General features: G+C 41.5%; 1 protein-coding gene across 1 annotated transcript; it reads right to left on the bottom strand.

Moving 5' to 3' along the window:
- Positions 1 to 2,443: 2,443 nt before the first annotated feature.
- Positions 2,444 to 21,015, bottom strand: LOC103898876 (MARVEL domain-containing protein 3). The gene is made up of 3 exons (XM_009279241.1): positions 20,855 to 21,015; positions 17,183 to 17,352; positions 2,444 to 3,150 (listed from the first exon to the last, which is right to left on the bottom strand). The coding sequence occupies exons 1-3, from the start codon at positions 20,968 to 20,970 to the stop codon at positions 2,444 to 2,446; spliced, it is 993 nt and encodes a 330-aa protein (XP_009277516.1). The 5' UTR covers positions 20,971 to 21,015.
- Positions 21,016 to 22,149: the final 1,134 nt, after the last annotated feature.

Here is a 22,149-nt window from a genome sequence, read left to right as displayed (position 1 = left end):
CTGGAGCACTTCTCCTATGAGGAAAGGCTGAGAGAGTTGGGGTTGTTCCGCCTGGAGAAGAGGAGGCTCTGGGGACACCTTATTGCAGCCTTTCAATATATAAAGAGGGCCAATAAGAGATATGGAGAGAGACTTTTTACCAGAGCCTGTAGTGACAGGACAAGGGTTAACAGTTTTAAACTAAAAGAGGGTAGATTTAGATTAGATATAAGGAATAAACTTGAGGCTACGGAGGTTAGAAACACAAGGGGATGGTGAGTGCAGGGTGAGGAGCTGAGAGAACGTGACTGGGACCGACTGGATGCTTGGGGCAGCACGCGGGTCCCGCGAGTCTCCAACCGAGCACCTGTAACTAGCAGCTACTTTTTGACTGTGCCTGTAAAATGCATAAAATTGCTCCTGTTAACAGGAAAGGGACCCAAAACGGATTGACTGTGAGGAACCCAAGTGTCCAAGGGAGGAACACTACAGCAATAGTCCACAGAGAAACTCTGTGCACCTTTTTCGAAAAACTGAATTACCTTGCAACAAATGAGGCCTTTAAGACACACACACATGGGAAAAAGAGACAGAATTGATGCTCACAGAGGACTGTTGCTATTGCAGTGATGGCAGGCAAGCATTCAAAAATGAATGGGGCAGAGTAAGACGCCCTGAGATTAAAATTCATATTGCACACGTATTTCAGGACTGAGTTAAGATTTATACATTCCTATCTGCAGCCTTTTCTAATCTTTTGAATGTGTCACTTCAAGGTGCTGCTTTTTGTTGTTTGTGCAAGTTAATAACAGTGTGCCATCATGTAACTAAGCCTGCATTTAAAATGTGCAAGATGTAGAGGTAGCGCAGGAACAAGTGTGCAGGCAGAAATGCCTACAAGTGGTTAGCTGCGGCTTTAGCTGCATGCCAGACATCCCTGCGAGAGACTTTCCAGCAGATTACAGCACACCAGTGAAGGTCTGGGTTTGGGGAAAGAGCTAGCAATTGAAGTCTTAATTTCATGACTCTATCACTACTGTGAGTCATTGCAAGTTTGGAAAAACTCTTCACTCCTGTCTCTTCATAAGCATAATAATGCTATGAAGCTTGTATGTTTAAAGTGTTAGAGAGATGTTTAAGGTATTATATAAATGATAAATACTTATTGTAAAGGCCCATGTAATCACTTCTAATCAGAACCATAACATTTTCTTGTTTGGCTTATATTACCTCAAACATAATCCTTTGAGATCTCTGTGTGTGTATGTATGAAGTATACAATAAATAAGCTCTACTATGATCCAAAAGAGCCTCATCTGGGCAATGACTCTGAGCCAGACAAAACTGAAAAGAGTGAGCACAGCCAGAATCAAAATTGCCTCTTCCCTCCTCTCAAGCTGACAAATCTTATGTACTTCAAGAGCAGCCTTTTTTTCTCACTCCCTCATCTATGAAGACCAGTGATCTATTTCATCTGCCTCAAACAAAGGACTCCTGAAAGATGTTCTCATAAATTTATTTTCTCACCCCTGGGGGCATACAATTACTGCTGTTCACTCATGCTTTGTGTGTTTAGATATTGGAAGGACACATGTACTTTCTGTCACTGTTACAGCACTCCCATGGAAAACTCCAGGGCAGCCAGCGTGCTCCCGACTCGGGCTCTGCCCACCACTGTCTGTGGAATCAGCAAGCCAAACCTTGTTTAGGTGGTTCCAGAAGCAAGCGGTATCTTTACTAAGCTGATAGCTGACCAATATGCTGACTCTCAGGTTCTGATCTGCACTCAGTGAGATGGGGAAAACATAGTAGGGAACTGGAGGAGGACCCAAATGCTACCTTTGAAATTGCAGCTAGTTCCTCCCAGAAGCATTCCTCAGGGAGCACATGATCGGCATGTGTCAATCCCTGTGACTCAAAAGATAAAAAGCTTCACTAGCCCAAGCGAAACAGGTCAGAAGTGTAGCTCCAGTTGTGATTCAGAAAAGCACTCGAGTGTCCTCTGCTTTGTGAGCGGTGTGATGTAAGGCAATAGGATCCATCGACAGGCACAGGATCTGTTGAAGGCTGCCCATCCTAGCTGTGTATTGAATTCCTTACGTCATGGGAGAGGAAAGGAAGTGCTTGTTAGCACAAGTTTGGCAGCACTGTGGTTGCAACCAGTTAACAGCCCGTTGCTGTTTGGATTTGCTCCGTGCAGGATGAAAACATTACAATCAAACACATTTTAAATGCAGGAGTCCAGCTTGAGAAGCTGATGCAAAAAAACCTTGTTAAAAAAATCCACTCAATGTCAATTTTATTACATCATGTTACAGCAGTATTGTTATATTTGGCGATTCGATACACACTTCAGCACCTTGTAGGACAATACATTGTGGACTGGTCACCTGTTTAGCATGCGATGCCCAGTGTCCGTCCCTTGCTGAAGCTCCAGCTCTCTGGCACAGTCCCAGAGCTGACTTCACACTAACGTGGCAAGAGCCTGGACGTTGTGGGAGCTTTCAGAAGTCCTGTAGATGGCATGGTCGTTTCTGACGCTTCTGTCTCTAATGCTGCTTTTGGGGCTGTGCTGAGCCTTGGCAGCGTGGCTCTGGAAGGCCCGGACGGTTCGGATAGCAAGGATGCAGACCACAAAGCTGGCAAAGTACAAACAGGCACCAGCGACACCAAAAAGGCTGACGGCCGCGTCGCCGCCCTGGACCACACAGTTCATGGAGGTATAACCACGGCGCGCATACAGCCTCTCGCGCCTCTTGCAAACTTCTGTGGAGTTCACCTGGCTGACAAAATGCAGGTAGAGGCCGACTGCTGCGATGTACGCCACGCCGGCCAGCAGGTTGAAGGCACATTCGCCTGCCAGCAGCCCTATCCTGAGCTGCTGGATGGGTTTTGCCCCCACGACAAGGAAGACAAGGGTAAGTGCTGCTGCTGTTAAGCTGAAGGCTACTCCGCCATACACGCAAGGGGCTCTCATCTGGGTGAACTGCATGTCTAGCTCCCTCACCTCCCGGAGCTCCGTGCCCTCAAAGGGGCTATAGGCCGAATTCAGGCTAAAGGATCCGGTGCCGAAGCCGCCGAGGGATGTGAAGCCTGCAACAGAGGCTTGGGCAGCGCCCACGCAAATCAGCACCAGGAGGTTAACCGTGATTTCCACAAACTTCAAAATGCCTAGAGGGAGCAGAAAGATGGGAATAGGTGTCAAAATCACATCTTGCGCAAACTGGGGGTGACAGAAGTACACCAAAACCATAGACAGAGAACACTATTACCGAGATAGTCCTCTTGGCTACAGCTACAGAAGAATGCTGCTTTAAGAAAAAAAAAAAAGCGTGAGCTCTCATGGGTACATTTCAGAGGTTGGGCAAATTACTTTTTTTAATTTGTCAGTGTGCTTGATAAATGGATCTTCATGCGGGGAAAGAAATCCATAAAAATTTTACTGTGCTTGTGTTATTGCCAAGGCAAGTGCACAGTGATTGTATTTTGGCCTCTAACTACTTGGCATAAACACACTGAGCAAGAAATATCCAGTATGAACAAAATGCTGAGGTTAAAGCTTAACAAAACTTAGAAGCTTCTAAAAAATTGTGCACGTTATTTAGGTCCTTTAAAATGTGTTTACTGCTTTAACTTACACCCTTTTTTTGTGTTTAAGTGTTTGTTTATTTAAATATATCTAACCAGATGCAACTTCCACTTCACCTCCTTCAGAGATAAAAAACTCTTCATAAATCTGAAGAAGCAGTTCCTGATTACACAAAAAAAAGGAGGAGGAGAAGGAGGCAAAAACCACCTTATATGCAGAGGTAAGTTAAGTAAGCTTGATAGCGGGTCCTGCATTCTCTTCCACACCCCCACCTTCAGAAGAAAGCCTCATGACTTCTGAGCTGACTCTTCTTTTTCTTATGTTATGCTACTGATAAAGGTAACCAAGGTTTTTTTAAGAAAAAAAAAAAATGCGGAGAAATCACTTCTTTGTGTGGTAGTTGCCTGTCAGGAAGGTGCAGCATCTGTTAGATAAATCTGTTTATTCTGTGGCAGCTCACTAGGGGTCAGGCTAAGATTAGTAAACATGACGGATGTTGAAGCATAGCATAGCTAGAGTTGCCTATTCAGGAAATGAAAACTCCTAGTGTATCATGCGTGTTGCTCCTCAAATTCTGAAGTTAATTACAGAATTGTGAATCTTATTATTCCATTGCAGTCTGACAGCCAAGAACGTAAGATGTTCGACACAGTGGTCCTATATTTGTCTTTAAAGTGGGGCAGGATCTGCAGTTTGCATACAGACTTTCATTTTATGCTGCTAACATTGATCACCGTGGCATTTTCCTCTTGAGCTGTCAAGATTGTATGGACTTGAAAAGAAAGGGCTGAAGCAGCACACAAGGGAATTAGACAAATTCCTCTCTTGTGTTGCCAGATCCTTCTAACCGAAGAAAGCCAGTGACAGCCACCATGAAGGATTACCGGATATTCCCATTCTGCCCCTTCTTACTCCCTCCACAGAGGGCTGAGGTAACGAGCACCTTCCTGCTGCCGCTTGCTCTTCATGGGAAGGTGCTTGCAATGGTTTGACAAGGGCCTTGGCCACTTTCAGGAGTTCCTGCTTCCCCCTGTACCCAGACTGGTCTCCTCACTTCTGCTAACGCAGCTGTAGGTAGGTACTGAGCCCATTCACATCATGGCCTTGCAAACCATCCCAGAAGCACAAAGGGGAGCGGTGATAATGGTGGTAATACCTGGGAATAGAGTATCTGAGGCTCAGCATGTTTCAGTTTGTGTGTGTGTATATATACACATACAGAAGCGCATACATATACAGATTTCATATCCTAAAAATAATTAGGTAGAGCGGGCAGAGAAGACAAAGTGCTCTTGCTGAGGAGGAACTAAGCGTGCAATTCTATGTATGTGTTGTTCAGAGGTGATGCTGATTTCTGCATGACAACATGTGTTTTCCTTGACCCTTCCACAAAACCACTTCTGTGAAGCAGGGCAATAACCATGCTGGTTCCTAAATCTGTTCAGGAGGCTTCAAATATTTCAAAGGAAATATTTGTGAAGCTAAATGTGAAGAGAAATTTAAATCTTGGTCCATGAGACAGGATTTGGAACTCCTTATATCAAATCCAAACAACGCAGCCAAAAGACTCAATGTTTTAATGGGTACAGAGTCATCACTTTACCATGACTGTTGAAAATATTTTGAGAGAGTAATAGCTGTACAGGACATTCATTGGAACTGCATCAGATATTTTTTGTCTGCTCAGTTGAGCTGTACAATATGCCTTCCAAATACAGGGAGTCAATTTAGGTCCTCAGGGCCCTTGGACAGTGTTGGATGCAGAAGGCCACTTCCCTTTTTAAGGGCTGACTACTGATTTCATAGATGCTCCATCAGGAAGCAGTTCTTACAAGTCTACAGGGAGGAAGGACTATTTGATTAAAGGAAACATAAATTTTAAATATGCTTGGGAACTTGGAAGCTGGGAATTCATGACCAGGCAGCTTTCTTCTACCGCTGTCTTCAGAATTTCCTTTTCGTCTATGACTGGTGAGGCACTCTGACCCACTGAGCATCAACTTTTCCTGTACATCACCTTGCTGAGCTTTAGAAAAGGCAATTTTCTGTTGTCAAAGTAGTCAGCACTTGCTGCTAACCTCCCCACATTTATAACTGACCCCAATCCTCAATGACGCTGCTCCAAAACTTCCTATGTATTCACACAAATTCTGTATGCAACCCCTTAACTTCACTGAGCTGATTGCTGGTACCACAGTAGGGCTGCCAGAACATGTCTCTCTGCTCATGGGATGACAAATACGATCAGTCTACGTCTACTGTATTTTTAACTGCAGCAGTAGATGCTTTAATGGCATGCTTGAAAAACGTCCTTAGACGGGACATTCAGGTTGGACAGGTTTTGTATGTACCTGTACAGTTTTCACACACACCTGCTGTAGAATTGATTAGAGTAACTAAACAATGGAGAGAGGTTCATTAGCAGTTACTCCACCAGTTATTTGCATCACATGGATTAACTTTTTTTAAAAAAAAAAAAGTGCAATAACAAAGCCTCCTGTATTAAAGAAAATCCTAAAATGATAAGCAGTATGTAGAATGAAGCTGTGAATTACAGGTCCACGATGAGAGCCAGCAGGGTTTGTGAAAGTAGCAGACAATTAGTGGAAATCCCTAAGGCCTTGTACAATCATCACGGCTTTGATGGAAATATTAAGGCCTACAGTATGTTCAGATCTTGACCCGGGTGCCCCAAAAGCCTCACGCAACCTTGATCTGTGACAGTTACAAGCTGATACCCAATCCCACTATACTAGTATAAACAGGACAGACGGACTTGAGAAATAAGGAATAAAAGGATGGTTAAGTTTTGACTCTTAGCTCTGTCAAGGTATGCTAACACACACACATGCTAGCAGTGACCAATGTCAAGCAGTGTACTGCTGGCAGAAAGGGCCGATTTAAAAGCCACGCTTCTGAGTCCATGCTGCCATTCCTGCTTGCGCAGGCCGGCTAGCTACATCATCTTAGACTTATAGCTGCAGAAACTAGATTGCCAAAAGGTCTTCCTATGGGGAAGTTACTTATTTCTACAACTATTCCCTAATCCCATGCAACAATGAATGCATTGCAAGACTTGAGTGTAAAATGACAGGCGGTCTGAAAACCTCAGAATTCCACCGGTTTGGTTATTTTTTCCTTTCTCAAGTTCAAAATCTTGGGCTCTATCTAAAATGTTACTGATTTGTATTAGAATTAGCACAGTGAACAGTTGGCTTTGGGAACTAACCCCCTCCATACTGAGCAAGTAACGAGACTCAAGTCTGGGCTCCTGGATTTCCATTTCCTTTCCCACGCTTCTTTCCTGCACTGCTTTTCAGCACTGAAGGTGAGGAGAACGGCTGCAATCTAAAAGACAGTGGGTGTTGCTGGAGCTTTCCAGAGAATCGTTTCACTGATTCCATAAAAACTAAACCTGCAATGGATAGTAAGTTCAATGTATTGTACTTGTTAACTTTGTTTGAATCCAGTCTTTTTTTGCTGTGGGGAGGCCTCCTGCTATAACAAACAGCGGCCTTCCAATTTATACTGTTAATCTACTATTCACTTTTCCTTTCCCTTCTATACCAGATACATGCTGGGCTATTGCCATGGTATTAACCCACTGATCAGTGGTTTTGTCTTCTGTCAAATGGTGGCCTCAAACGTCCAGCAAAGCAGCCAAGCAGGCTGTTAAGGGTACAGATCCACAGGCAGCTGACCTTATTCTAACGGCTCCTACCCCTGGCTGGGCAGTCACCACTTTTCTCCCTTGCCCAGTAATAACTCCGGCCTAGCATTAGGCCCTTCCAAGAGCTGTTTTAATAAATTAAAATAGCAGGAAACAATTCAACTCTTTTCTTGTGTGCTGCTGTTTTTTCCTGCAACTTTAGCAACTTGAAGTGACTCACAGCGTATCTGATGAGCAATCGTGCTGGCATGAGTTTAGCAGGGGAAATAACACAGCCAGGACCAGAGAAAGACCAGAAACTCTCCTTTTCAGGTGAGGTGAGCTGTTAAATCTGCATGCTCTGCCTCATAAAACTACACTGTGGCTGACTGTGTGGTACCCAGTAACTCAAGTCTCAAGTCTCAAGTCTCACGTGTCGGAAGCTGTAAAGAGGCATTTTCATCCAGGCACTGTGGCAGGATGGCCCCAATGTTCAGGTGTCAGGATCACTGTGTGTGTACGTACACGTGTACATAAAGTAAAATGGTCAATTCATGTTTGTTCCTATGTTTCTGCAGCTGACATAAATGAATCTGCAGGACAGCCAGTTCTGGCTGTTTCTGTTGAACTCCCCTGACCCTACGAGGGCCTGACTAATAGAGGAGGCCTTCAAAGTGTCTCCCTCCACTGTGTCTTGGCACAGTAGTCACTTTTTTTCCTCTGTTGACTGCACATGGACTCTTTCTTCTGTCTCTTTTGCTATCACTCCCTCCTCTGGAGTTAACATCCCTGTGTACTTCTAAGGTATTTTATGTTTGCCGTTCTCCATTCTGGCTTGCTTTGTCCCCCTGCTTCCTCTGCAGGCCACATACCACCAGGACCAGTGGTACCCAGCTGGCAGCCCCGGGGGTGCCCGGCTGTCCCTCTCGGACACCTCGACCCCAGAGGCAGGGCAGCAGCGCTAGGAGCCGCACAGGTCAGTGGCGCCTCTGTCACATCCCATTAGGGGTCACTCCAGGAGAAGGGAAGGGAGGAATGAGAGGCTACAACACACCCATTAGAAATCATTCTCCCAGCCTTTCTCACTGAAAGTTGTCTTTTGGTTTTTTTCCCAGTTTGGGTAGCTTTCCGCTTTTCAGAGGTGATCGCCCCAAAGGAGCACACAAGTATTTTGACCATATATAGTGACTTACAAAAGCAGCAGTCAGTCCTGAAAAGGATCTCAAATGCTGAACTTCTCTTGCCAGCGCAGGTTTGGCATTCCCCAGAGAGCAAAGGCACAGCTCAACACGCAGCTTTGGTCACCTCACTACTAAATTGAGTCAGTGGGAGGAGGAATAGGTAAGTGGGAAGAGGGAGAAAACATCAAAGGAAAGAGGGGTTTTGTTCTGCTTTTAGAAGGGGACAAAAATGTGACAGAAGTGGGGAGGAACCAAAACAGTGGAGGAGAACTGAACAAGGGAAATGAAATGGAGACAACAGTCGCAACAGATTAAAAACATTAAATCTGGATGCAAAGTATTAAAACATCTTGCTAACGGTATTATTCCCCTTATGTATACCAGTACAAAGGAAGATCTTACTGAAACCAGCAACAAGAATTCAACCAACTTCACTGATGCGGGATCAGGGCAATACATAGCTTTGTCGAAAACAAACAAATCCCCCCCCAAGCCCCCACCCCACCACTGTTTTTGTAGGTCTCTCTGTTCTCCAGCCAGTGGTGGGATTTAGCTTTCACTGAGTTATGCTAAAATCTCCTTAATGGAGTAATGTTCAAAGGCGGAAAAAAACACAACCCAACCGTAAAACACAAGAGTTCGGCAATGTAACACCAACAGAATCTTGGCTTTTCAAAGGACCTAAGGGAACTACATACTCAGAGCCAACTGAATTTAAATGGCACGTAAGTGCCCAACACATTTATGCTCATTTGAGATATCCGTCTTACTGGAAATCGATGAAAAAAATAGTTAAAACTGGGAAAATTAAATGATTTATGTGCTCTAGAAAGAAGCATTGTTATTATCTTTTAGTAAGTTGTCCCTCTTTAGGCAAGATAATCACTCCATTAGGAAATCTCAAAGGATGACCAGCCTTGTTTTTAATGATTCAGAGAAGCCTTACATTCACAACCAGAGTGCTCAGACCCAAATGTATTGTCCTGGTTTTCTGTGTATCATCTTCCCTTAAAGAACTACTGTCCCACCTGCTCTATTCCTTCTGCTTAATACCCTCCCATCCTCTAAACAGTGTTGTCCAATTTTCACAGGAAAGGGTGGACTTGATTTGTAGAACTCCTGCAGCCTCTATCCCCATAGTTCCCGACCACTGTATGACACTAAGATTTACTTGCCATCAAGACACAGCCCCTGCCTGGGAACAACAGCTTTGGTTTACTTGTTCCCAGTAGTTCTTTAAAGCATCACTTCTAACATGTTCTTGATTTCTCTCCTGTTAACCAAGCATGAGTCATCTTCCACAATTTTGGAGAGGGTGGGAAGCAAAAGGTCTTGCATTAAACTGTACCAGTTGGCAATAGTGATTTAAATGCAACGCCTGTAAAAGGCTGTACATGTATTTGTAGCACTGGTAGGTCTCTGCATGGTCACTTAATGTTCTGCATTTCAGGAAATGGCCTTTTTTTCTTCCTAATGTACCCATAGTTCTTTCAAGTAGTAAACAAATACCTTGGTGTCAAAACAAACTTGCAGGATTTTTTTTTTTTTCAAAGAGTTCAGAAAACAATGAAACACTCTTGTCCCTTATGACAACTTTCCACAGCCACTCCCTCCGTTTGAACTGAAACTAAGCCACCTTTAGAAAGTACAAAGATTGCGGTGTTATTGCTCTTTAAGTAATCATAGTCTGGCTGAAGGTAGGTCAGGTTGGAGGCACCTGTGAACCTGAGCTTCTCATTCACTTCACCAATTGTGGGTTGTCACACTTGGTGAGCAACATTCCTGACTGGGTGGATTTTTCTCCTTCAAGTAAGTGAGCTAAGATCACCTGCTCAAGAAATAGAGCTACATTCAATAGATAGTCAGCGTGCTGTATCAATCAGCTTCGAAAGCCACTTTTTAAAAAGTTGAGTTTTTCTTGGTTCCCAGAATTTGAGTCAGATGTGGGGAAGACAAACCCAGTGGTCTTACAAGAAAGATGGTGCAACTCCTGTTCTATACTGGTAGAGAGCAGACTTAACTAAGTTTTCCCAATAGGGAAGCACGGGCTAGAGTCTAACACATACCTAACAGCTAACATCAACTTTGCCAGTATCTTCCCTTGCCAACTTAAGTGAGTCTTCTCAGTTGTAGTTCTGCTGACTCTAAAAACAATAGTGTACATGTTAGCACAATGCCAAAAGGTGGATGAAAAAAATCCGATACAAAGACATGGGCAGAATGAAGTCCCCTATGTTGGCAGGGCAACAGTTTGCTAAAGGTAACGTGGCATCTGCAACTAGTGTAGCTCCCCTGCATGTTTTTATAGAGCTAACTGCTCGTGGCTATTTGTATTTCACAGCAAACAGGACTTACCTCCAAGTGAAATACTTTAACTTCAGAACAGGAACGTTACCTGCAGCTCTGCCACTGTATCTTGTTACTGTGCAATTTTAATTAAGTATTTTGAATAACTGGGATTATTTTAATCTGTACAGCTCTGTCCAATTCCCACTACTAATATCCTCTGTCTTCACAATTACAAGATTAAAAAACTTGATGGCAAATTCAGTCTGTTAGTTGCTCTGTATTTAAAATATACTTTGTAACAGATAGGAGGGGGAATTAATGATTAATTACAATGAGTCTATAGGGGACCTTAGTGCTCCCTTCTTACAGCAGAAATACGTTGAAATTAACTGCCACAGGAACAGTGTATGACAGCTTTGAGCACAATTCAAAGGAGCTAAGCATGCCAGACTGTAGGGGCAAAACGTGAAGATGGCGATGACAAAATACAGCAGTTTCTAATCCTATTGGGTGCCTCCACAGAAATGTAAGTATCCTGCTGACCACCGCTGAAGAGATCTAACATGTGCTGCTGAACATACTTGTCAAATGCTTGTTTTCATCCACAGTTACCTGCATTATGCACATTTAATGACCGTTCAGTGTTTTTGAACATGCATAACTGAAGCTACAGAAGGTCTTTTACTTCAGTCCAATGCTTCTTGCTGACCACTATTCTCCCCCAACATCTCCACAGCACTGGAAGGGATACAAGTGCTCTGCAGAATATTTTTCCCCTCCTGCTCCTGCATCTGACTCAAAAAACAACAGTATCAGGACATAACAGAGCAACATAGCAGCGGCAGTATAATGGTTATGAACAATGCCGTAACTCAAACCAAGTGTCTACTAGCGTGAACCCTGTGTTTAGGGTGACTTTTCATCTCAGTATTTTTTCCAGTCTATGAGTATTTGCCAGCATGCATAGCTACAGGAAAAAAATTCAACTCTGTTTTGTAAAAACAAAAGCTTGTAGATGTTTACATTTGAATTAATGCTGGCTTGTTAATGCATGAATATATCCTGGAGAAAGTCACTGTTACTCCCTAATTCTATTTCCTCCTCCAAATAAATTCAGTTTGATATTTCCTTCTGGCTATGCTTGAAATTGGAGACTTTTCTTGTTGTTACAAACCATAATGCTGTCTTTTTCTGAGAGGAAATTGGTCTGAAGGTTTTAACAATTATGGATGTTAGAATGTAGGCTAAAGGCATGATTGTTTGGAAGTGCCTACAATATGCTTAAGAAATCTGACACTATTCATGGCGCAAAGCTGTATTCATGGCAGCAAAGAACAGGGATTCAATTATACTTGCTCCCCCACAAACTGTTTTCTAACCTTTTTAGTGCTGTCTCCCTTAAATGCCAAGTGGGTTGAAGAATTAAAAAAAAAGTTATTAGCTCAGAAATTATGACCAGCACAGTACAATTCTATACAAGGCAAAAGTGCAGGCATTTCCTGAGTCGCATACTGACCAAAGATGGGAGAAACTTAGTTTTACCTTCACTGTTTAAGCAAAACTAAAGGAAGCATTATCCTGGAATTGCATTGCTCTGTCTCTTTCACACCAATATACATAATAAAAATAAAATGAAAAGTTTTCAAGGTCAAGTGACCAAGTATCTATGACCGATTTAAGATCAGCAATTCACTCTTGGGTTTAACTTAGATTTTGCTCTCTCTAAGGTGAAGGAAGCAGCATGGCAGCCAGCCTTGAACACTTCTCTCATTTCCTCTGGTAACCAAAAGCACTGAATCTGGTTATATTTTCAAAGGACCCGACGGGGGTCCTTTGAAAGGCAACTATGATTACTAATTTAGTTTTTCAACACAGAAGAGAGAACTACAGAAATTTTACCTGCGCTGTGAAAAGCAAGTTGAACGTTTTCTTCTGAAAGAATTTCAGCTCTAAGTATCCCCAGGCCAAAAACTCTTGTTGTTTTCAACACGTGCTGCTTTAAATGGCACACACTATTGTGCATAAGTTGTAAGAAATGGTTACTGCAAGCAGTAGTTCCTTAGCTGATGAAAGGTTTGTCTTTATCATGAACTGTTTATTTCCAGTTCCCATATAATTATATAGAGTATCTAGGCAGCTTGACACCAGTCTATAAGCTGTTCCGTAAGTCTCCTTCACTACTACAGAAACAGAATGTGGCAGACTCCTGTGTTTCTATTGCCTTTTGAATCTGTAATCTGCAGATCCACAAGTGTGACGTCCCTATTAAAAAAAACATTCTTTATCATGAACTGTTTATTTCCAGTTCCCATATAATTATATAGAGTATCTAGGCAGCTTGACACCAGTCTATAAGCTGTTCCGTAAGTCTCCTTCACTACTACAGAAACAGAATGTGGCAGACTCCTGTGTTTCTATTGCCTTTTGAATCTGTAATCTGCAGATCCACAAGTGTGACATCCCTATGAAAAAAAACATACAGAAACTAGACATAAAGATAGCATAGCAGGGAAGAGTCAAAAGTTTGTTAGAAGGAAGTCATTTGAGAGAATCAGCAGGTATATGAAGAGAGGCAATCCAAGTGGTAGTGCTCTTAAACGACAAAAGCTCCTGTGAGAGAAAAGATCCTCTCACAGGTTAGTAGTGGTTAGAAGAAAATAAAGAGTAAGAGGAAACAACCAGTTTTCAAACAGAGAGAGTTAAGAGAGAAATCTCTGTTTTGTGCTGCCTGTCACTAGCTATGCCCATCTTAGCAGTGCAATGGGAGTGAATCTGTAGAGTCAAACAGTTGCAGCCGAAGACCTAGGGGCTACACGATAGGCATTTTCTGGGGAGAGAGAAGTACTTCATTTTAGCTCTAGTTTGGTCCAAAGCACAGAGTGCCTGCTAGTAGTTACAGCTCACCCTCTCATTTAGTTTTATCTGAAGGAAATATAGTTTGTGCATCCTAAGACTGCTCTGCAACATGGCCCAAAGAGCTGTAAGTGGGGACTCCGAAGAGATTCATCTCAAAAGTACACACAAAAAAACCTATGGTAGATGCACAGACTAATGAACTGAAAAGATTGAAAAGTGAGATGGTGAAGTCTGTTTTAATAATAATCATCACAAAAAATTCTTCATGATTGCCAACTGTAAAATTGGTAGGCTGCTGTTTCTCATTCTCTTGAATGAGAAACTAATGAAATCAGCGTTTAATAAGCAATCTCACACTTCATGCATATACACAAACAGCCCCCTCCCCATCTACAGAGCACACGGATGGGCTCTAAACAAATCATTTCCACTCAGGAAAGACATCAGGAAGCCTTCTCTGAAAACATCAGCTCAGTGTTCACTGGTAGTCAAACACCACACGAAAAGCTAGGAAGCATTAGGATAGGACTACAGAACCAGAACCTTTATGCAGATGTCTGATTCCTTTAGGAATTTATCTTGAATTCTGAGTGCAGTGCCGGTCAGCCCATCTCAAAAGGGTACGATGGATCTGGAAAAGGTATAAGGCTGGCAAGCTAACCAGAACTGGAAAGACTTTGCTCTTGATAGGGACAGAACTGACTATTCTTCAGTCTATGAAGAAGCGCTAGGAGCACAGTGACAGGGAGAAAGGGAAGACTTCACTCAAAAATCATAAATCTCATGGAGAAGGTGAATATATGAGATTATCATTAGGTATTCTGAATACCACCAGAATCAGAGACACCTTCTTTAAAACGTTTTAAGGAACAAAACAGTACTTCTTCAAGTGGCACAAAGAAACTGTGGAACTCCTCGTCATAAGATAATGTGGAGGCCAAACATTCAAACGGGGATTCAGAAAAGGATTAAACAAATTTGGTAGGTCTGTAAAGAGGTATTAAATGTAACAGAAGTGAATGCAGTTTTCCAATTCAGAAAATTCCACCAATCCAAAGTTTGGAGAGTATTCCAGAGGACAGCTCACGCTGTACTGGTCCAAACTTCGATGGTCCTCCTAAATTTGCACTCTAGTACATTGTTTGAGAGGATACGTAATTAGGTGCCTTGTATGATCCAGTACTGCTAGCCACGTGATCCTACTTGAATGGCTTTGAATAGGTATTGCTCATACAATGTTTTAACAGACTTTTTTCCTTCTGTTTTCAAGATAAAAGGAAGAAAAAGTAGCAGAATGTTTTGAAGTTTCTTAGATGGTATAAAATGTTCCTACTGGCAAAAGGGGTCAGCATTAGTTGTTTCTTCCATTATATTTGGTTTGGGTTTATTGTCTTATTCGGTTGTAGGAAAAACAAGGGGGCAGGGATTAGGGAGGGAAGGTGGGAATAACAAAGATAGGAGAATGATGTCCTTTTTTCTGCTGCTGCTTGCAGCTAAGATGTTCGAATGATCACTGCAAAAATAACTGCCTATTTCTGAAACTCACCTTTGGCTTTTTGGGATATTGCTGGTGAAAAGCATGGATGAAGAGGGCAGTATCTGGGTGAAGGAAATATACTTTTCAGAGTTCTGGTTGTTTAGAATTCCTCTCTAGTTTGCCAAACTGGTCAACATGCACAAAGACCATAAGTATATTTGCTGGGCAAAAGAAAAAAAAAATAAAGCCATAGTGAAAGTAGAGTGATGCATGGTCAGAAACTAAGGTTCACATTTCAGCTGTTGCTTTGGAAAAGACTGTGGTACATCACTTGATTTCCCAGCCTTGTTTGATACTAGTTTGTTTTAGAATTACGGTGATTAGGAAGGGGGAATTTCACCAGAGTGCTGATAAATCACTGGCAAAAGAAAGATGGTTAAGAAGTATTTACAGGAACTTTTCATGCTGTAAGAAGTTGTAGCTCACATGTACTGACTTCTTAGCAAACAATTCATGTAGCTTTTCATTTATAACATTTACTATGACTGCAGGGAATACAGAATTCTCAAAACACTTCTAGGAAATTCTGCTAAATCTTGGTACTTTCAAAAATTAAACAGGGGAGTAATATTCTCAGAATCTTATCAACCTCCAATATCTTTTCATTTTTTGAAGTAGAACTGCTAATAAAAGGGTTTATTTTCTACATGATCTCTTTTCCCTCCTCCACTGCAACCTCAGACATTAAATTTTTGGAAAATACTGAGCAATACCTGGGGGAGGGGTGGGAGTGAAATCATCATCGTCAACTGATGCATCCAAAACTGGTACATTTTGAAAATGTTAATGATGTTTAATGCACTGAAATAATGAGAAGCAAATGCAGTTCAAAAAAACCCCAGCAAGTCACATTAAGCTATCGATAAGTCTAAACAACCAGTGAAACTGAAAACTAAAAATAACTTGCCACTTCATTTTTCTGAAGCTGTGATAAAATAAGGCATGGAGTTTTCTAGAGCTTCTCAGACGAGTTAAAATAATTTAGTATTGTTGAAGAAGAAACTGCTGATACAATTTTATCAGGGATAAAATATCAGTATGGCTCTGCATCATTAAATATGCTCTACTAACTGTTGGAGTTAAATCTCGAGATGAAAAACAAACTGCATACAAATACACAGAACATATTTATAAGAGAAAATAGTTCAGTTCAGTCTTAAAATTGTTCACATATTCACATTCTATATAGCGAAATATTAAGAGCAAATTGAGTGTGTTATTTAACTTTCCTTCACGGAGTGAAGAAATACTCTAACATTATGTATTTTAATTTACTCCCAACAGCTGAACTCTTCATTTGTCTCTCTACTGGAGGACACTGAAAAGCTGTTTGTAGACTTCAGCCAAAGACTTTGCACCTAGCTGCAAGTTCCAACTCAGACTGCAGTGGGCCTTTCCTACAAACAAGGTGAGAAAGTTCATTGTCCTGGAAGAGGGAAAACTTTAAAGGAGTAATGGATATTTTAGCGCCTTTTTTTTCAGTTTACGGGAACGAGTTTACTAAGTGTTAAGGCTGATTTCCTCCCATATTAATGCTCGTTTCTCTGCTTGTTGTAGTCACTTTCTAGCCATGAAAAAAACAAGTTATTTCTCAAGAGCTGTTTTATTGGATTCATGTCCATAAAATAGTTTTGTCTCCCACAATGTTGCTTTATAAAGATGTATCAGTGATAACTGGATTAAATCCAGAGTTGATAAAAAGTCTGAGAAGAATGTGTCAGAAATAAACTAGCATGAGAGCTTCAACAGCCATCTTTAAATTGCCTACAGATGCAAATATCTATTTTATTCCTAAATCTCAAAGGTTAACTCTTGCTGCACAACCCGAGTGATTACGCACACGACCCACTCTGATGCTCTGTATGTATACTCTGGAGATGCATTTTCAAGTATCTAAATATCTCTATGAATCTTGCCTTCAGATGCCTAAAACATGCTAGTAACCCGCAGTTATGCCATTCATTAACTCTCCCAGTTTGTTTGGTTTTTTTTTTTATATTCCTCTAGCTTTACTTTACTGTGCTTCTAAACACCGAAACCAAAACCAAGACAAGTCCTTGGAAGGAGAGGAGCGGATGGCAGGCAATAAGAATCTCACATACCTCTTGTTGTGCATACCTTTGAACACTTCATTGAGAAGGTTTCCTTGGGAGGATAACATTCTGGTGGTGGGTCAAAATATTCCCGTGCTGTTCCTGAGGTTTTAGAGTAAGGGTCCAAGCACACAGTGGAAGTCCTTGAGTGCTGGCCACCCCGGATCTCTTCTGTTGATCTACAATGGAGTAAACGACTAACGTACATTAATTAGATCATGCTCTCTCCTGAACATTAGAACATGAGAAACTGGCAGATGCTCCTGTTAGTGGAAGCAGCTAGCCTGCTTCATAGGTATCTGACCTTTTTTGCTTGTGTGTTTTGAAAGCAAATATCCCAAATACTTGCATAAATCTATGTTCACAAGGATATTTGCACTTGATCGTTGTTATTTTGGAAAACTCTGTACTCACTGAGTAGGCTGGCTGAATTGTTTAGGTTATCTGCAAAAGGTAATTGTACTACAGCTTTTTCATGAAAAACAAACATGTTTAGCTAGTCCGTAGCAACCTAGAGAATAAAAATGAGAAATATTTTCACATAATAAACGTGTAAAGTAGCACAACTATTTCATGGGTAAGCATTTTGTGAAGTTTGTACTTCCACTTACCGTGTCTCACAAAGATACCTTTTTGAAAGAATGAAAGCTATTAAAAGAAACGATTTTAGATTTTAAAGTGGGAAAAAAAATTGCCTATTTAAAATTTTTTTGAGGTCTTTGATGGTATTTGAAGAGGAATCTAAAATCAACCCAAAAAGACAATTTCTCAAAAAAAATTTTTTTTTAGAGGTCTTTGATGGTATTTGAAGAGGAATCTAAAATCAACCCAAAAAGATCAATTTCTCATGTTTCCGATTAGACTCTTCAAAATGGAATTGTCCACTTTGCTGCAACGACATACAGCTCCACATCTGAAGCCTGATGATTTTTAAGGTTGGTGAGATTCAGATTATTCTATGGGAAAAGTGCAATTGGCCCTTTTTTAACTGAGCTAACACTCAGGTTAAAAGAAACATTGGCTGTAAATTGTTTTGTAAGTGTCTGGTCTAATCTAAATGTTCTCCCTCATCTGAAGCAGAATTGGAGCTTGCCTTTGTCAAGGTACAGCTGGATGATTTTTGTTATTAAAGGGTATTTTAAGTCTCATTCAGCATTATTATTTTTAAAAGTCTTCTTCCTATTCAGTTTTTATCTTGAATTTCTTATCCACAGATCAGCATTTTCAACTGTAGTTTTGTTTCCTAGTGTCACTGCACTTCACTAAGGTTTATCTTCATCCAATTCCAGATTCAACTTACAAATATTATCTCATCCATCCACATTAAATCATGTTCTTTGTAGTTTTTACATTTTAATTAAGACATTCAATAACAAGACCAATGCTAACATCTCCGCGTGTAGTTGCCAACAGCTCTATTTGGCCGAACCATTTCTGATTTTTCTGACCTTTGTCCTGTGTCTTGTGCAACCACTAAAGCATCCTGCGCAGCTGTGTCACATAAATTAAATAAGCTGTGTGATTTATAAGACTTCCAGTTCACTTGAAAGCAATCCCTTTGGTACTTCTGATGCAGCTGCTTCTCTCTATTGTATCCTGCTACTTGCCAGAAAACAAAACAAAACAAAAAAACCAAAACAAAAAACCCCTAATGTTCAGCAACAGAGTACAATTAGGAAAAAAAATTTCTTTCTTTTCGATGCTTTTTTCCTCACAATGGCCTATTCTGGCCACCTTCGCTCCTGTTTTCCTTCAGGACTTTCCAGTTCAGGATAATGCAACTCTTTCTCCTCAGCAATGAGAGGAAGCTTGCTATAGGAGTTTCAGACAGAAATGCATTTGGAAAGAGAAATGCTCTGGCTAGAAGGTCTTGCTCGTAAGGGATGAAAGCATTAGGCACCCAAATTACAGTTTCCACGAAACCTTTCCCATCTATTTCATTATAGTATCTGGAGGTCTTTTGGTCCATCAGCCTACGTCTTCACCAAAATACTGAAATTTCTTTACAAAAGCAACTGGTTTTGTTGTGCCAGCTAAGCAGGGGAAATGCTGTTAGGTTAAGCCAAACTCCATCAAAACAACTGATGGAAAAGTTTTTTGATTAGTTGTAGTGAGGGCTGGTGCCCCCCAGATTCTCAGCTTGACTCTAAGAATTATCTCCATGGCTATTGCAGATCTGTAGCTGCTGCTTTCCTTCCTCTAATCCCCGGTGGATACAGGGATGGTCTGTTGGCCTTCACAGTCCTTCCACCAATTTTCAGTCTACGCGTCGAGTCATTTAAAACTAACAGCAAAAACAAGAAGTCCAGAGAAGAACTTTACTAAGAAGTGGTGGTTTAATTTATAGCTATCCTTTCACGCATTGCTTTCACTATGCTATATATGAAAAAAAAACCCAAAACCACCCACAAAAAAAACCCCCTCCAACCCTTTTTTTTTTTTTTCCTCTCTCCACAGTGCAATTAATGCATTCCTGGCATTTGCTGCTCTCACTTCTAATGTGTTCAAGATAAAAATTTAACTATACCCCCTCCTGATCTCTGCTTTTGCTAAGGACAGTCATTCAGCCTCTGAGGATGATTCTCAGGCTGACCTTTGTTCCCATTTCTCTCCAATTTGTCATGATTCAAGAGAGACAGAAGAAAACATTTGCTATTTTCATAATACAATAGGATTACCACCATCCAAATGTTTTATACTTAGCCATAAGTAGACCTTCTAGTCCACACAGTGCTCTTCACTACTGCTTTTATTCTCACCCTGTTTTTCTTGCTAAAATGCATATTATCATGGACTACTTCAGTACCTCAGCTTTTCAATAACCTTTATATTTATTTCCTCTCCCTCTTTGCCTCTATTCTTAAATTGCCCTACAATCATGCCCCCAGAGACTAAACAGGAGTGATGAACACCTTGCTGCCATGGCCAGTTTGCCAGTGTTGTTTGGAGCTACAGACCTCTCTCTTACAATGCAGTTGCTGGCATGCACTCAAAGGAAAACAGCCTAAGCTCACTTCTAATATGCTGTAGGTTAGCCAGGCTGAAAGGAGAACTGTAATATCCTAAGAGTGTTTTTGTCACTCCAAACCTTCTATTAGTTAATCTGCTTATTGTGCTGATAGGGGCTGACCCACTACCAAGTGCTGCAAACAGCCTTAGACACTTATACAAGTACTCATTTATTGACTGCAACTACTGAAATTAATTTTGGTTTAGATCAATATGAACTTGTTCACAGCTGAACTAGAGCAACCTGAGAGTTCAGTAAGTCCCTGTGCTGGTCTCAGTCATGTAACATTCTCATTTAAGCAATGCATGTCTGGCAAGCCATGGCTTGCCGTCACCTGCTGACCAGCCTCTTCAGGAACTGTACTAAGACACATGGCCACACGTCACCTACTTGTGACCCAACTTGATCCAGATAACCCCAGGAAATTCACACTGCCTGTGTCACGCAGCCTATCTTTCTGCCCCCTCTCGAGCTCAATAAGAAAAAGGTTAAATTTCTAAGTGTAAAATAGCTCCCTGATTCCAAATGTGGCGTGCTCATTCTTCATGATTTCAAGGCTGAGTAATGCTTTCTTTACTTATTGTAATATGAAGGTAAAAAAAGCAAAGAAAGAAGATGACAGACGTTATAGACCTGCTGTGATATGTTTCTTTAAGGTGATAAAGACGTACCTTGCATTGTATGGATATGGTTTTCTTGCTCTTCTGTCTTCCTCGTATCTATCAGATCCATGGTTCTCATGGTGCCTGTATTGCTTATCTTGGTATCGTCTCCCAGCATGAGACATCTTGTTTCTCACATGTATTCTTTCTTTCTAAAATAACTTCCTGAGCCAGAGAAATAAAACTGGTTCATTTTATAGCTCTACTTAAAGTTATTCATTGACCAGCACTCACATCCATTTCATGCTGATTCAAGTCTTAGTACAGACTTCCTTAAGAAGCAAAGGAAGTAAAACCCTTTAAACTACAAGTAAAGTAACTTCACTAAAGAAGGAAGTTTTTCTTTGCATTTTCAGGAAGTAAAACCCTTTAAACTACAAGTAACTTCATTAAAGAAGGAAGTTTTTCTTTACATTTTTGTATTCATCAAGTAATTGTAATGTTTCTATATTCAACATTTATTGCGCTTAGCTTATTTACTAGGTCTGCTCTGACTCTCCCACCTTTGCTGCAAGGACAAGGCATGGTGTCCACCAAGAACATGAATCTTGGCTTCTCTAATGTTGTCTCTTACACAAAGCACTAAACCCAGCAAACACCAGTGCACTGCATGAGCGTGCATACAACTGCCACCGAGGGCAGGGCAAACCCGAAAGCGCAGGCTGTGACCTTTGTCCTGGAAGTTTCTCAGAGGAGGGTACTCGTCGGTGTAAACAGACGCAGTACCGAACGTTGCCTGTGATTTGGATAAACGTTAGGTACAGGCAAAGCTGTGCTGGGCCAAAAATAAGTTGGCGAGAAGATACATCCTTGATAATTTGGTATTAAATATTACAGGGATGTTATTTCCTGAAAGTGTCTTTACCCTTTCAAGCCCAGTGCACTTAAGCCCAAACCTGTAAAATATGGAAACGCAGAGTTTAAGCATCTAAGCAATCTTTATTCTCATTTGCCCTCATCCCAGCCCTTCAGCATTACTGCAGAAGTGCCTGCAGTTCATTTTAATTTTGACTGATCAAGCTGAGGACTCACTTAATGACTTCCCTTCCGTCTCCTTAGGGTGTCACTAAAGAAAGAAATTAATTTTTATTTGTTTGCGGCTAGTGCCGCAAAACAGTGCCTTCCTCTGGGGGAGCTCAGCTCCTCTGCTCCGGGCAGAAGCCATTTAGCAAGAAGCAGCCCCACACCTTTCCCCGTGGGCGGTTTCTGGTGCGGGTCCCGTCCCCTCAGCGCCACGACAGCAAGCCGAAACCCCCTTCAGCCCCCGGGAGTGACCCTGCCGGCGGGGCCCCGGCCTGAGGCCT

This window comes from Aptenodytes forsteri, unplaced genomic scaffold (assembly GCF_000699145.1).
Source record: "Aptenodytes forsteri isolate BGI_AS27 unplaced genomic scaffold, ASM69914v1 Scaffold81, whole genome shotgun sequence".
NCBI classification, from domain to species: domain Eukaryota; kingdom Metazoa; phylum Chordata; class Aves; order Sphenisciformes; family Spheniscidae; genus Aptenodytes; species Aptenodytes forsteri.
The sequence above is the reverse complement of the archived record's forward strand: the minus strand, read 5'-3'. Positions and strand labels throughout refer to the sequence as shown.